We start from the raw sequence: 16,530 nt of genomic DNA on the forward strand, positions 1-16,530 counted from the left end.
TTAGCTGTGATATTACTTCCATCATTGAGAATATGTGCTTCTGCATATCGTCATTTGCACTCAATCTCATACTGTAAAGCTTTCTTAATAGAAATAACTTGTGATTTAAACTAGATCTTTCATGTAGCTTTCTAAATGTCTCCCACATTCCTTTCGCTGATTCTTCATTCCTTATGTGAATTAATTGAGCATCATCCACTAATAAGCTAATTTTGGCTCTCGCTTTTCTATTTTTCTTAACTCATGTCTAATTATCTTCATCAGGTCTATCTGTAATGATTACTTCCCATAAATCGTCCTTTGATAACAACATCTCTACTTTGAATTTCCATAACTGATAATTTTCACTGTTCAGCTTAGCTACTGTGAGTTTCAGCTAAGTGCCGCACATCATTTTTTATAGTCTTACTTGTTTTAGAGAGTTGTAGTGAAGATATTTTTCTTTCTTGAGAGTTCCTGTATATCCTGTGTGTGTGGTGATTCTCTGTAATTATCACCAGTGTGTGGTCCTCCAGTTCCTGGGATCATGAATTCCTTTGTCCCGCTGTATCTTGATTTTTTTTCAGCTTCCGTTCACTGGGTTTTATCTCCTTCTGTTTACAGAGCCTATCTGCTTCTCTGGTTTCTGAGGTTATTGCCTGGGGCTATTGCCTGGGATTCTGTGTGTCTGGGCCCATAACCTGTAGCAGAATGCATCTTCTGAGAATCCCCACCGGAACATAAGAAAACTTCACTGAGCACGTTATCTTGAGTAAACAGCATTTACTTCACATGGGTAAACATGAGATAAGAATTCAGTAGCACACAGTCCGTGCTGCTGCCATAACACACTCAAAGCAAAAGTAAAAAAACAACAATAGAGAACTTCACTCCCCACAATACAGAAAACATATAACTTCACACTATCGCCATCTGCAGTCAGACTAGTGTAAAGTCCTCCCTTCACTTATAATAAGTCCTGATCTGTTGCATATGTCAACAGAATATTCAGCAACCATGTGGCTTGTCTCTCTGTACCTTCAATTCTGTTTATAGATCTTTCACTGCCTGACCTTGGACCTCGTTCTGATCATCTGTTTGTTTAACCCCTTCTGCTCTGATCCGCTATCCTCCTGGTATTCTGACCTTGGAACGTTACCCAACAATGCCTTTGTCTCTCTTCTGTTTATGGTGTACTCTCCTGGCTTCTGACCTTTGGACTCCTTGACTATCCTGACTCACGGCTTGGTCATGAAAAGTGACCCCGATCAGGGAATAAATGACCAAGTCCACGGCCTGAGCCATCTGTCATGACTTCATCCAAGTAAACAGGAACCCAAAGAGAATTCACTTTGACCAGTGAGCATGGTTTCAAGGGAACAACTACACCAACTCTAAGGCATTGAGAAGTCCCAAACAATGCCCAATCACCTTCAGGAATATGGGGCCTGTGAACATTTCAACAGAATGTTGCTGCAGATGGAGGACCAGATCTCACACTTTGCACTGACGAGGCTCAGTACCCCAAAACACAGTGTTTGCAAATGGAGGTTCTGGTTTTGGCTTTTATCCTATTCCAACTCATGTGACAAGGTTCTGTTAAAGGGTCGACATTGACTTTTAGGACTGCTTCTTCCTATAGGAGGCACTAGAGTTCTAGCATGCTTCATCTCTGAAGAAACAATTTGCATATTTCCTAGAGGTGCATTGCGACTTTAAGTCTCCTCATCTCGGCATGCTTAACATGTCACTCTCCGCAAGGAGGAACATTACCTCTTGGGTCCCGGTGAGACGCCTCTCACACAACCAAACCAGATCTCACACTTGACTGATGAGGGGCAGTACCATGAAACACCATGTATGCAAATTGAGATTCTGGTTTTGGCTTTTATCCTAAGTCGTGTGACAAGGCTCGTTAAAGGGTTGACATTGACTTTTTGGATTGCTACTTCCTATAGGTAGCACTAGAGTTCTAGTACTCTTCTTCTCTGAAGAGACACTTTACCTATTTTTCCGAGTGAGTTGATACACTGTCATAACAGTATTTGTGAAACTTAATTAAGTTAACATCACTATATAGCTGCTAGAAACTGTATAGACAGGAAGAAAAAAGGGAGCAAACAGAGTCTATATACGATATTGTGTGTTTCCTGGAGAAAGGAGATACAAAAGGGTACCAGGTCATGTGGTAGCTGTGTTCTAGTTAAGAATTATAAGAGGCCCTGGAGGACAGAGAGGAGGAGGAATTGACTGCTGAACATGTAGCAGGATAGATGTATGAAAGAAGCAGTTGAGCTGGCTTATAGCCTGAATTATCAGTGATGGAAAGATTAACAAAGGGAGAACTCAGTCTGAACCAGAGCCATGTGACCAGAACCTGAGTCGAGTGATGAGAACCAGAGCCACGTGACCAGAACCAGAAAGAAGATTGAGACGATGTGTTCAGACATCCAAATGGAATTCAGATGATTGTAGTGTAAATTACACTACAGAGATGACCCAGAGTCGTGCTTCAGGGTACGGAGGCAGCCTAAGTAAACATTTTACGGAAGTGAATAATCGGCAAGAGACTTATGGAGTAGTATTATTGATTCGCATTAGGGCCTGAACAGTGATTATTACGGAAGTCATACTGACTAAGCGATGGCGGGGATGCTCACTTGATTTACCGTGATGCACCATAGACCAGGATCAATAGCGTAGCTACCGGGGGGCAGAGGGGGCAGTGGCCCCGGGCCCCGCGCTCTGAGGGGGCCCACCCGGAGCTACGCTACTGCGGCAGAGCAGGGAGAGTCGATGTCCCTGCTCTGCAGCCCAGCCGCTATGGGTCCCCTGAGCAGGCGGTGGGGGGCCCTGTGCCAGCAGTGGGCCACCCGCCCATCCTCGCAGGGTCAGCTGTATCGGCATCTAGCCGATAGAGCTGAGCACATTGCTGAGAGAAGGAGTGAGCGCTCCTTCTCCCATCATCACCCTCTCCCTGACAGCGGGCGCGATGACGTCACTGCCCAGCGCCCGCTGTCAGAAGATGAGCGGGAGAGCAGGGAGCAGCGCAGGAGACGGGAGCAAAAGAGGTGAGTATTGGATTTTTTATTTTTTGTAATAGGGATGCATTATAATAGGCTGCTTATGGGTGTGCATTATAATAGGCTGCCTATGGGGAGTGCATTATAACACAAAGGCTGCCTATAGGGGTGCATTATAATAGGCTGCCTATGGGGGAGCATTATAATAGGCTGCCTATGGGGAGTGCATTAAAATAGGCTGCCTATGGGGGTGCATTATAATACAAAGGCTGCCTATGGGGGTGCAGTATAATACAGAGGCTGCCTATGGGGGTGCATTATAATACAAAGGCTGCCTATGAGGGTGCATTATAATATAGAGGCTGCCTATGGGGGTGCATTATAATACAAATGTTGCCTATGGGGGTGCATTATAATATAGATGCTGCCTATGGGGGTGCGTTATAATACAGAGGCTGCCTATGTGGGTGCATTATAATACAAAGGCTGCCTATGACGGTGCATTATAATATAGATGCTGCCTATGGGGGTGCATTATAATACAAAGGCTGCCTATGGGGGTGCATTATAATATAGAGGCTACCTATGGGGGTGCATTATAATATAGAATCTGCCTATGGGGGGTTTATTATAATATAGAGGCTGCCTATGGGGAGTGCATAATACTCTAGACTCTGCCCATGGGGAGTGCATTATACTATAGACTCTGCCTATGGGGAGTGCATTATACTATATTGAGGACTATATGGTGCATTATACTATATGGAGGCTATCTAGGGGGCCATCATACAGTGTGGGAATTATAGTGACGGGGCCATCATACAGTGTTGGAGCCATTAAATAGTTTTTTGGATATTAAGGGGTCAGTATATATACAGTGAGGGGGCATTATACTGTGTATAGGGGAGCTGTACGGGGGAGACTTGGGACATTATTAAATGTAAAGTGGGCACTTATTGTTATAGGGAAACTCGGGTTACTGTGACTGTCAAAGGGGCACACAGAGGGCATTATAACATTCTAGGGGACAAAATGTGGGCACTGTTTTCTAGGGCACTTGCACCCGACATTACTATTTTCTAGAGAGTTGCTTTACAATTTGGAGGTCATACAGAACCACACAATAGGTGCAGTAATAGGGACACATACGACAGCAGCAGCTCAGTATTTGGGTATCAGCAGTATGAGCAGTTTGTGCAGGTTGAGAACAGTCCAATTGGTGACAGTGCTGACAATATGAGAAGTGAAACGTGTCTCTGTTGTATTCTCTACAGCCGAGTCCTGGCTGGAGGAGTCGTCGTGTCAGTCTGGGCCAGATGGAAAAGACGTGAAAAGTGAACGGCTCCATCAGAAAGAACGTCAGCGGTAAGTCATTATCTGTAACTCTGCTGTCATCTATTATATGTTCTGTAGGACTGGAATTATTTACCACTGATCATATGGCGGTAATATCAATACTGGTCTTTTTATATATAGATTATTTTTGGCAACAGCGCGGCCATCTGCTGAGGTTCTCTGGTTAGGGGCCCACTCATAAGTTTCGCCCCCCCTGAACCAAAACCCTAGCTACGCCTCTGACCAGGGTATTAGGATTGAGACACTATTGTCCACTGTAATTGTTTATTGCTTTGTATAACAGAGTGTTGTTGCTAAAATTGTTACAGCAATTTCCACCCTCAAAAAGGTGTAGATTTCAATTGTAGAATACTTTGCTGTGTTTGCATGATCTGTTAATCGTTCTTAATTTGGATACCTAATTATCCAAACTGTTGTGTTAGATTAATAAAATATCTTTGGTTAAATTTCACTGTGCCCACACCTTCTGCGCTGTTGCATTTGCGTACCTGTTTACAGCTTTATGGGAAGCTATGTGGTTAATTTTTGGTCTAGGTTTTGATCACTGCTTCCTGAAAGCTCTGGGTGGAGAAGTCAGCTATTTAAACCCATGAAGCTGCTACTCCACTGCCAGACAATAGTTCTGCTATCCTGGTACAGTATATACCTCTGTGCTGTGCTCCTGTATTTTGTCCTGATTATTCTGATTCTTTGACCTTGGCTTGACATTTGACTACCCACTTGTTTTAAAATATAGTCAAGACCTCCTGAATAAGACCCAGCTCCCTGATTATCCTTGTTGCCAGCAGCCCGGGAACCCTGTGTATGTGTAGATCCCTGTACAGGATGTGAGGCAGTGAGGGAAGTCACAGTCACCTACACCATTCACCAACCATCACTTGGCAATCATGAAGCTCCTCGTCAAGATAACGAACATCACTGCAGGATTGGTAGGCAAAGTAGGAGTAGCACCAGCCTACCAAGCAGTCCATCGGCTTCAAAGTCAAGGGGCAATTGGCTAATATATGACCCAGGGCATGACACCTCCAGCAGACAATGTTATGAGATAAATCCCTTGAACCCAACTCTGATGCCTCCCAGGACCTTTGGGGCCCTTCAGAAGTGATCTTGGACTTTTTTTGTGTATTCCTGAAAAGTGAACTCAGGCTCCTTTGACTTACCAGGGGGCCCTTTGTAGCCAAATATCTTTCCATCAAACTCACTTGGTCATCTGAATTCTGGGATTTTTCCTGGGCATTCTAGTTTTCTATGAATTTGGGTATTGAGTTTAAATTTTTAAACTACCATTCTTTCCACCATTTGTGCCAAAGATCAGGTCTCAGGCTGCAGCCATTTCTGGACCAGATGTAACAGGTCAAGCATCTGGGACCAGGGCGGCTTGTCCCTTTGGTAACACCAGAGGTGCACTTGATGCACCCTGATGAACAGAGTTGCACCCAGACATGCCAAAATCTTCAGTTTGCCATACTCCTTGGCATACTGTAGGATGAAGTTATAGTACGCCTTCAGCAGGTGTGGAGCCAGAACCTCTGTCCATTGCTCTGGGGCAGATTCTCCCTGTCTGCCACGCTCTTCAAGGCAGTTAGGAAAGCCTCAATCACTAGAGCGGATCTCTCTATTTTTTTATTTTTCCTTTCCCTATGTTTCCCCTTCTTTTCCCTCTTTTAAAATTATAAAATCTCAATAAATATTATTTGAAAAGGAAATCCTTAATTTAGTATTCCAAAGTCATTTTCTGCAAGACCTCCTTAACTGTTAGCATTACATGGATACTGTCGCTTTGGCTGGTGGATAGTGCGGTTTCCCTGGCCCAAACAGTTTCTGCCAAGAAAGCCATTTGCTACTGATGATGCTGCCTTTGCTGCATCTGCTGTTGATGTTGCTGCTTTATCTGATGCTGTAGCTGCTGCATCTGCTGTTCTTTGCACCTGAACTAATTGCTTAGAGAATACGTGTGAGCAGGATTTAGCATGGACTAAAGTTATGGCTATAATGGCACTGTGATGCTCATTTATGCAATACCTGATGTGAAGGGATCCTCACAGTGGCTGCTGAACACTCACATTATGAAGTTTTTAGAAAATGGTGTCTTTTGTGCTTTTGTGTGCTTTGGTTGGGACGTGGGGGCAGGGTCTTCTTCAGGTTCTCTGCACCCCCACCAGCATCCTCTGTGTCATGCACAGAGAAACAGTCAGCTCCATTAAGCAGGCAGGATGCTGAATTTATGCCCAAAAAACTCTGCATGTGCATGTGTTTGCGATGCGTATACATTCGATATGACATCAGACAAAAATGGGCGTGTCTCATGCGATTTCTATTTACATTTTGAAGAACGCATGCGTATCGAATGCATGTGTATGCATTTCCTTGCGTACGCATGCATTCCCATAGACAGTAATGCGTTTTTTGACACACTCATCCGCATGCGCATGACTGCGCATATTTGACAGATTTTTGCCGCTTCCAAAAATGCAACACGTTGCGTTTGCCGGATCCTGCCGCACACCGAAAAACGATGCATGCGTACGCAGACGCATGTGAACTGCTGCAAACTCATGCCCCTGCATACACCATGTTAAAGATAGGTACACATGATGCATGCGGATCTATGCGGATGAAAAGCTGCGCACACAGACGCAAATGTGAAACCAGCCTAACACTAGCTTCTGCTTCCTCTCTACATATGATAACTGGACATGTCAATCTTGTTCAGTGTTGGGTACATAGAAATCTGGAAGACAAATATGATAAATCATAGTTACTTCTCTGTGGGAAGTCTGAATATGTCAAAAAACCAGCTCCTGTCCCCCAAAGCTGCACAATCTATTGTAAGCTGTCACTGCAGATATGGCTGTGGACTTCCCAGACTTCTATAGTCTATAGGCAGTCCAGAAGTAGTTACAGATCTGACCCAGGATCAAATCTAGAGATGAGAGGAGTCCAGTGACACCAATCTTTCCCACATGTGTATAGTACATAGGAAGATATTTGTCAATCACCCGGAGAGGTCCGGGGAGACGTTGGCCGTGTCCACGCTGGCATAATCCCTCTATGGTCCCCAGTTGGATATTTAATCTATGTTTTCTTTGAAACACTGAAGCTTCAGGGAGAATATTCCTTAGGCCGGGATCACACACAGCGAGATACGGCCGAGTCTCGCAGGTTAAAACCAAGCTCTGGCGCCGGCACTCCGGAGCGGAACGTGCAGCCGCACAGCAATACATGGAGCTGCACGTTCCGCTCCGGAGTGCCGGTGGCGGTGCCAGAGCTTGGTTTTAACCTGCGAGACTCGGCCGTATCTCGCTGTAGTGTGACTCCGGCCTTACTTCAATAGTACAGCCAGACTCTGACTTACGATGCCTGTTGTCAGGTTAGCATAAATTTCATTGATTTAAAAGACTTTAATTGAAAAATGGAGCACAGAATGTTACTACTTACTGTTATTATTTTTAGAGTAAACTCAGAAGTGAAACAGTATACATGAACCTCTGAAGTGCCCCCTTGTGGTGTCTATAGGCAGCCAGAATATGATGTTACATAAATTCAAGCCCCTTACATAAATGTATCTGTAAAACAAAAGCTGTGACTGCCATATTTAGGAATTTATTTTATTGAAAGATAATTTAGCAGCTAATTTTGGAGATAACAATGACCTAACGATAAAAGCTGGCTGTTCACTTTAACAAGAGAAGCGTTTGAATATATTTATGTTATTTTTTTAATATGGGCTGTATTTCTTCATTTTCCTTTAATAAGAAAAAAAGCAAGTTGATTTTTCGCTTTCTTCATTAGTGTTTTTGCTAGATAACCAGTTTAGTGCAATAGGGCACAGCACGTTATTTCTTTCAATTTAATTTTCCTACAGTTACCATTCGATAGCCAAATTAATTTAAAATATCAAACTGTTTACAAAACGTTTCCTTTTCCCATAAGTAAGCGACTTATCAAATATGCATGAATGTTTTACCCTTTCGCAAATGTATACTGGTTGCACACACTTTTACCTTGATAGTCAAGTCGATGGCAAAGGATTGATGCAGTCAGTTTAAGCCAGCAACACAGTACAATTGCTTTTTCCCATCTGGCAGTGAAAACATAATGGTGTGCCTAACAGATGCCAGTTACTGCCAATCCTCTGTGAAATTCCGCTTCCTTCAGATGGAGCTTGCACATGCCCATCTATCCTGACCTGTTCTGTTCTGATACACATGGCTTCCCACTAGACCCACTTCATCCAGCTGAAATCCTCTATCATTACACAGGCGGTGAGCTTCCAAGAAGGAGAGGTGGTAAAACACTAGAAACACTACATATACGAACCATTCTCTGCCAGCATCTGGAGGACCTCAATGATAATTTCCACTCTTTCATGATTTTCAGCCCTCTTCAGCTGCTTTACCAGCTGCTCAACCACCACGGTTTTACTTAAAGCTTCCTTAGCACTTTCTGAAACACACACAAAAAAAAGAGGCAAAAATTAACGCGATAGTTTCCAAAATTTCTAGCGACAAGTGTTGAATGTTATTTTATCTTTAATTTACATTTTATCTTTAATTTTATTTTTGTTTTTTTGCTCTTGCATTTTCCATCTATTATAATGCTGCATATGTCAGATGATTCAGGTGAGTGGTAAATACCTTTAACCCCTTTCTGACGTTGGGGGTAATAGCACGTTCACGTCGGAATCCCTACCTTTGATGTGGGGTCCGGTGTTGAGCCCACATTTTTCCCAGCACATGTCAGCTGTTTTGAACAGCTGAGATTTGTCACTAACGGCTGTGGGTGGAATCGCGATCCACCCGCGGCTGTTAACCCGGTAAATAGCGCTGTCAATTTATGACAGCGGCATTTAACTCACGCTTACCCGAAGTGCGTCCCTAATCCTGCCCATCGGTGACCCTGCCACGTGATCATGAGTTACCAATGGGTTGGCATGACAACCAAAGGTCTCCATCAGTCCTCTTTGGCTGTCATTGCAGGATTGCTATGAGCGCCGCCCGGTGGTCGGCGCTCATAGCAAGTGAGCATTTCTGCCACACACAGGTGATCTGATCATCGCCTGTGTGTAGCAGAGGCGATCGGACAACTGCAGCTTTTAGTCTTCCAAGGAGAGTATTGAAGAATGTAAAAAAATTGTTTTTAAAAATATTAAAAAAATTAAAAATATATAAAAGTTCAAATCACCCCCCTTTACCCCATTCAAAATATGGCAATTAAAAAAAATCAAATATAATCATATTTGGTATTGCCGCGTTCAGAATCGCACGATCTATCAATATAAGAGAAAAATAACCCAATCGCTAAATGGTGTAATGAGGAAAAAATTCAAAACAACAGAATTGTGTTTTTTTGGACGATGCTACATTGCAATTAAATGCAATAATGGGAGATCAAAAGATCATATCTTCACTAAAATGGTATCAATATAAACATCAGCATGGCAACCTTACCTAGCCCCAGATCATGAAAATGGAGACGCTGCAGGTCTCAGAAAATGGTGCCATTTTTTTTAACCAAAATTTGGATTTTTTCTTCACCTCTTAAATAAAAAAGAACCTATACATGTTTGGTGTTTATGAACTCGTAATGACCTGGAGAATCATAATGGCAGGTTAGTTTTAGCATTTATTGAACATGGTAAAAAAAACATAACAAAACTGTGGAATTGCACTTTTTTTTGCAATTTCACAGCACTTGTAATTGTTTTCCCATTTTCCATTTAAACGATATGTTAAAACTGTTGGCATCATTCAAAAGTACTTGTCCCGCAAAAAACAAGCCCTCATATAGCCATATTGACAGAAAAAAAAATAAAAAAGTTATGGCTCTGGGAAGAAGAGGAGCAAATGCAAAACAAAAATACCTCTTGTCATGAAGGGGTTAAATTAAATCTGTCAGAAGGTTTCTGCTATACAATCTGAGAGCAACATAAAATAGGGCAAGAAAGGCTGAGTCAGAGATGTATCACTTACTGAACTGCTTGATGTAGTTTTCATGGAATACCTGTTTTGTCTGATGTAGATGTAGCAGAGCTAACATTTCTGTGCTGTGTATAATTCCGCCCATATCCCTTACTGACAGCTTCCTGTGTACATTGTGAATTATCAGCAAGCTGCTACTCAGTGGTGAGAGTGGTGTTGTCATGACTCTGTTGTCGGGTGTCCTGGGACCGGGGGCTCCTTCCCTGTACCTAATGCTAGGGGCACCCTAGCTCGCTCCATTCTGCAAATTATTTCTGATGGTGAAGATGCCGGGGTCACATACCTTGCCTCAGCTCCTGAATCCGCCCTCAGTTTGTACTCTTCCTCTATCCAGGGAAGAGGGGAGTAGCAGTGTACTGTAATTACCTCAACCAGACTAACAAGGTAATACGAACAAGGATATAGGAAAATACCAATGATACAAATATGTTCACACAGATAACAGAGGTAAACACCAGGGAGTGGAGGGTGGGATTAAACCAAAATAGGAGAAGGAAGGGAATTAGCACACACCCAAAACCTAGCAACAGTCTCAGATAAATCCACCAAACGCCTTCTAAAACAACAACCACAAACCACCATCTCCTAAGCATGCAGCATAAGCTACTCTGGCAATGAGTGCTTGCCAGGGCCCAGAAAATATAGAAGATGGGAGTGACTAGCAGAGAAGAGCTAAGAGCCTTAAAGAAGGAAAGCTTCCAAGAGCTCTCAACTGAGCAGATTAACCCCTGCACTGCTAAATCAAACCTGCACCATTTAATATGAAGGTGAAGTGTTTCTAAACAGTGCAGGAGTAGAAGAAATCAGATGCTGCGGTCTCCTAGTACCTCTCTGTCATGGTAAACCCTTGACACGTGTGTCACACATTAACTTGACTGGTATGCACATGAGATGTAGTCCAGTAGTGATAATCATCTGCTGATAATCATTGTTTGCACTGAAACTACAACACACAGCCTAGTAAGTGACACATCCCCGGAATCAAGGTTTTGGCCCGATTTTATGTTAGATTAAATGGCAAAAACCTGCTGACATATTCCATTTAATACACGTTCATTCCATTTTTGACACTCCGACAAAGACTTTGAAGCAGAGATGGAATAAAGTCTTCGGAAGCCAATAGGCAAAATGACATATGATGACCTCCTCACTTTTTGGTAAAGAGAAATTTAGGGAAACTTTACTATAGGTAAAATGCGGCATATGCATAATCTCCATCTAACTTTACTCTGTACCTAGTTTCCAAGCCAAGCATTACATTAGGTAGTTAGCCCTGCTGTTATTTCTCAAGAGATGGGATGTTTACCCCTTTTTCCATGTGTTTCACCTATGTTTTACTTAGCTGCATTTTATCATGAAAGCAATTTTATTTATTAGCTCATAGAGATGTCTGAAATTCAAGGTCCCTTTCACAGAAATGATAGAGGGCCTGTTACATGCGATAATTAAAATAATGCCACCAACAATAGAGAAAGGATTATCTTGTATGCCGTCAAGCAGGGGCGTAACTACCATGGTCACACTGCGACCGGGCCTGGGGGGAGTCATGGGCCCGGCAAGCATATCTCCCAACCGTCCCGATTCTCGTGGAACAGTCCTGTTTTTGACCCCCCCACCCGCGTCCTGCACTGCACTGAGCTGCCATGCTCCCCCATGCACCCTATCCTCGCCCTCCCGCAAAGACCCACCGGCCACCGCACTGACAGCAGCCCCTCACAGCCTGCAATGATGTTGCTAGGCTGTTTTCTCTAATGTGCGCACAGGACCTGTGATGAGGTCACAGGAGGGGAGGAGTCAGGGATCATATGATCAGGGGCCTCGGTGTCTGCAGGACTCTGCTGTGCTTGTTGTCATGGTGCTGGATGAGGTAAAGTTTATGTGTGGGGTCAGGAGGGGTTTACAGTGTGGATGTAGCAGAGCTGTGTGTGTACAAGGTGTACGGAGCGGAGCCATGTGTGTATGGAGCGGAGCCATGTGTGTACGAGGTGTACGGAGCAGAGCCGTGTGTGTTCGAGGTGTACGGAGTGGAGCCGTGTGTGTACGAGTGTAGAGGAGTGGGCCGAGCTGGGGGGGTGGTCCCTCTTCTTACCGCGCAGAGATAAAAACAGAGACACAATGGAGGCAGATTCTGGGTGCAACAGGTCCAAGTTTATTTCACTCGCCGTCCGTCTGACGGCCTCAGAGCACACCGCACTTCCTTTACCTCACGGCCCTCCGTTTCCAGGGCCGCTTCTTACACACCGCACGTTACACTGGGGGACGTGTATGCACACACCGTCCCCTCTTCACTCATCGACACTCCTGACAGGTCCGTCACTGTGGCCGCCTTAGGCCCTTAAACCAACAGCGCTTCCACTGATCAGTCGTCGTAACAAATACGGTGTCTCACACCCAGTGCCTCGTCCCTTCTGCGGTTCTTCCTATCAGGACCACCCCCCTGACTTTCTCTCTCCTCAGTCCCCCTGGTTTAGATTCTCCTCACAGCGCACAGACTGCCACAGTCCTCCTGTCACTGGAGCTCCCCCTGGGGACTGGAACCTTCTGGAACCCTCCCTCAGTATTTATAGCTCTCCCAGTCCCCTGTCACTCTAACCCCGCCCCCATGACCAACGGTTTCTAAAGCCCTAAGCTGTTGTCAAGTCCTTTGCTCACACTCCTCCCTGCCATCTAATGGTCAACCCATGGTACTGCACATCCACTACACTTTCCTAGCTGTTTCCCAACTGTAATAACTGACACCTACCTACACTGTGCAAACCTTTTCTTCTTCACTCTGACTAGTCCGTCCGTCAGGTCACCTTCCCTACACTCCTCCTTCCTTTGTCCATTGTCGTCCTCGACAATCGTCATCCCTGCCTTCATCGTTCTGAAGCTACACCTACATTCTGTTGTCGGACCAGCTGTTGAGCCAAACCCACTATCTGCGGGGGGCCGAACCATACTGGGAGCACTATGCTCTGAGTAGCCTACTGCTACTCACCAGCGCGCACGCCACATGACAACATCTTTCAAATTGGGCTAAGTACACCCATATTCTCTCTATGGCATGTACCTTCCCCTACTCTCCCCTACTGTCACCTTCCACTATTCGGTACGCCATGATCGAGGTCTCTTACCTTCCAGATCATTACCAGCACCCACCTTCCTCCTTCAGGGGTGTCCGTGGTGTTGGGGACCTGACCTAGGACGGCTGTCTTCCTCACGTCTTCCAACTCATTTTCCTTTCTTTCAATAACATGTCATGGTCGGCGTCCCGGTCTCCCAGACCTCCTCAACTCTCAGATCCCTACCGGATCTCACACTTTCCTTTGGTCCCGCAGACCTTCCCTTACCCGGACCTGTTGCATTTTATTTGGCATATTATACATTAAACAACTTTATAGTAGCACAAGTACCCATTTTTATATTTTTTTTTCCATTTTCTTTTGCTCATTTTAAAATCAACATAATACAACATAACATTGCAGATCCCCTTTCATCCTCGGACATATGCACTCCCTCGCTTCTTGACACCCCGCTCGGCCAGGCTTAATACAACCAACAACTTTAACTTCTTATATCAAATTTTTCATTAACATATACATCAACTGTCCTTATGCTTTGGCACAACGGTGCAACGAAATTTCGAGAGTTCAAACCACTCCCAGACGGCTGGCAGCGAGGGGCCCCACAGTCGTGGAGCGCCTGGGGTATAGGGAGTGTCCTAGGAGTTCTTACTACGGGGGTTCACGGTCCTCTGGCTCAGCAACCACAGCTACCGCGTAGTAGCCACGTGGGCAGTACTCCTTGTAGTACGACACCCAGTCCCCCTCATGTAGAGCCCGGCCGTGACGAATAGATGCCACATTAATATAGACCTTTTGTCCAGTCTCATCCCGGATAAAACCGTATCCTCTATCAATGTTGGTGTATACCAGCCGTCCCCGGGATCTTTCCACCGCCATGCCAGTCTCCCCCTTTGAGTGGAGCAGGCTCCATACCTCCTGCTCCCGAACTTTCTTTTGTTTGATCACCTCCACGACCCAAACGGAGGGTGCCGTGCCAGTCCCAGAGTCCGGTGGGCGGGACTTCACTGTAAAAGCGCGTGGGGCAGAGGCGGCCGATTAAATCTGCGGCCCAGCAGCCGCTGGGGCCGGGTGGCGGGTGAGGACAGCCGGGTCCTTGAGGGCTGGAGTAACAGGGCCTGTCAAACAGGCCGCAGCCGGTTCTAACGCTGGCAATACCGCGGCCGCAGGGTAGGCCGCATCCAAAACTTCTAACGGAGCCGGAGTAACGGCCGGTTCCAACAAGGCAGCTCTTGGCAAGGGGAGCGCAGCAGCATCTTCTTCGGATGAACGCCGCACTGGTAGCTCCGGGCAGGGTAGCTCAGGGACCTGAGCGGGGGCCTCGCTCAGTTCCGCATACACCACGGGGCCTGTGGTAACTAGGCCTTCTGGTGCGCAGGGGGCCGCGTGCTGCAGCAGAATGGTGGGGGCCGCCTGCGGAGGCACTGATAGGGCCGGGTGTACTCTCACCTTTCCCGGCGCTGCAGCCTCCGTCCCATCATCACGCGGTGGCCCCTGCAGCCTCCGTTCCTTGCTCCACTGTCCGGCGGGCCGTTCCTCCGGACTCGGGGGCTCCGCTGTGAAGTCCTCTGCTGGTATTGGTGGCGGCCGCTCTCGATGACTCCGCTCAGGCTCCGCTCCCCAGCTCAGTATTCCGCGGCTCACCCGTGGCTCTGAGGACGACTTCTGGCACAGCTCCATCTCCCGCCTCCATTGCCATTCCAGGCGGCCGATGCCCCGACACCCCCAGCGTCTCATACCGTCTGTTGGGCAGCAATCGAATGGCACCAGACAGCTACAGCCAAGCTTTTCTTCTGTGCCACTCCTCCTGCTGGGTGGGGCATTGGCAGGCCTTTCCACCCATCTGCTAGGGTCCAGTACATGGGAGCGTCGGCCTCCGGGCACATACTGCTGTCCCCGGGGGTACGTTGGAGGGGGTCCCAGTCCATTCAACACGACTGCAAACACCCGGACCTCTCCCCTGCGCTGTAGTAATGCCGCCATCTTGCGCAGCTCCTGATACCGCCCCGGATCTTCTATCAGCACCACGGAGTCACCACAGCGCTCCCAATTTGTAATCCACAGGTAAGCCAATTGTAATCCACAGGTATTTATTATCCAAGCAGCACAGTCCAAGTCCTTCTCCATCCTTTAAGGCAGGCCTGCCGCAGAAGATGATGTATTAGCGGCGGCGATCCTGCCGACTACGCCAAATGTAGAGGAGTGGGCCGAGCTGGGGGCTGGTCCCTCTTCTTACCGCGCAGATATAAAAACAGAGACACAATGGAGGCAGATCCTCGGTGCAACAGGTCCAAGTTCATTTCACTCGCCGTCCGTCTGACGGCCTCAGAGCACACCGCACTTCCTTTACCTCACGGCCCTCCGTTTCCAGGGCCGCTTCTTACACACCGCATGTTACACTGGGGGACGTGTATGCACACACCGTCCCCTCTTCACTCGTCGACGCTCCTGACAGGTCCGTCACTGTGGCCGCCTTAGGCCCTTAAACCAACAGCGCTTCCACTGATCAGTCGTCGTAACAAATACGGTGTTACGAGGTGTACGGAGCGGAAATGTGCGTGTATTTTGGCATGGGGGGCCCCATTTGAAAGTTCGCACCGGGGCCCACAACTTTGTAGTTACGCCACTGCCGTCAAGCTTACTGTTACTAAAGAATCGGTCATTTTAATCAAAGTAAGTAACGCTTTACCATCTCACCATACAAATGCTGTAAAAAAAAATTATCCCTAAGCCCCAGGAAATGAGAGGAAACACTTTTTAATTAGCAAGAACAACGCTGCAAAATGTTTTTATTCGGAAATTAGAAGCTAAACCTTTTTTATCAAAGACCTTTGTAATATTCTGCCTTTTTGCATGAAAGCTGTTGCTGTAGGGTTATAAAGTTGATTAGTAAGTACATCGCTCTGTACAAATATACAATAACCTTATCAAAACTGTATTACTATATGTAATTATGCCAGAAACTTCTGGTAATTGCACGTACCCTGAACGTACAGCTTGCACATTGCTTTCTGCAGTCATAAGAAACAAAAAAAGGTTTTCCAAGGACAGAACCATTTATGTTGTGTAAATGGGGCATTTCTCCAAAGTAACTAATAACCTGTATATATGGTATATCAGCTGGGG

The 16,530-nt window shown here is 46.0% G+C and overlaps 1 protein-coding gene across 3 annotated transcripts in view; it reads right to left on the reverse strand.

The window, feature by feature from the left end:
- The window catches only part of LOC141088663 (rap1 GTPase-GDP dissociation stimulator 1-A-like), a 327,771-nt gene that overhangs the window by 147,425 nt on the left and 163,816 nt on the right, over positions 1-16,530 (reverse strand). For all 3 annotated transcript variants that reach the window (XM_073574813.1, XM_073574814.1, XM_073574812.1), the window contains one exon: positions 8,679-8,804. In XM_073574813.1, the coding sequence (XP_073430914.1) occupies positions 8,679-8,804 (126 nt within the window). The remainder of the gene's footprint in view (positions 1-8,678; positions 8,805-16,530) is intronic.

The sequence above is a fragment of the Dendrobates tinctorius genome, unplaced genomic scaffold, assembly GCF_039654945.1.
Source record: "Dendrobates tinctorius isolate UK_male_01 unplaced genomic scaffold, ASM3965494v1 ptg000040l, whole genome shotgun sequence".
In the NCBI taxonomy this organism is placed as follows: domain Eukaryota; kingdom Metazoa; phylum Chordata; class Amphibia; order Anura; family Dendrobatidae; genus Dendrobates; species Dendrobates tinctorius.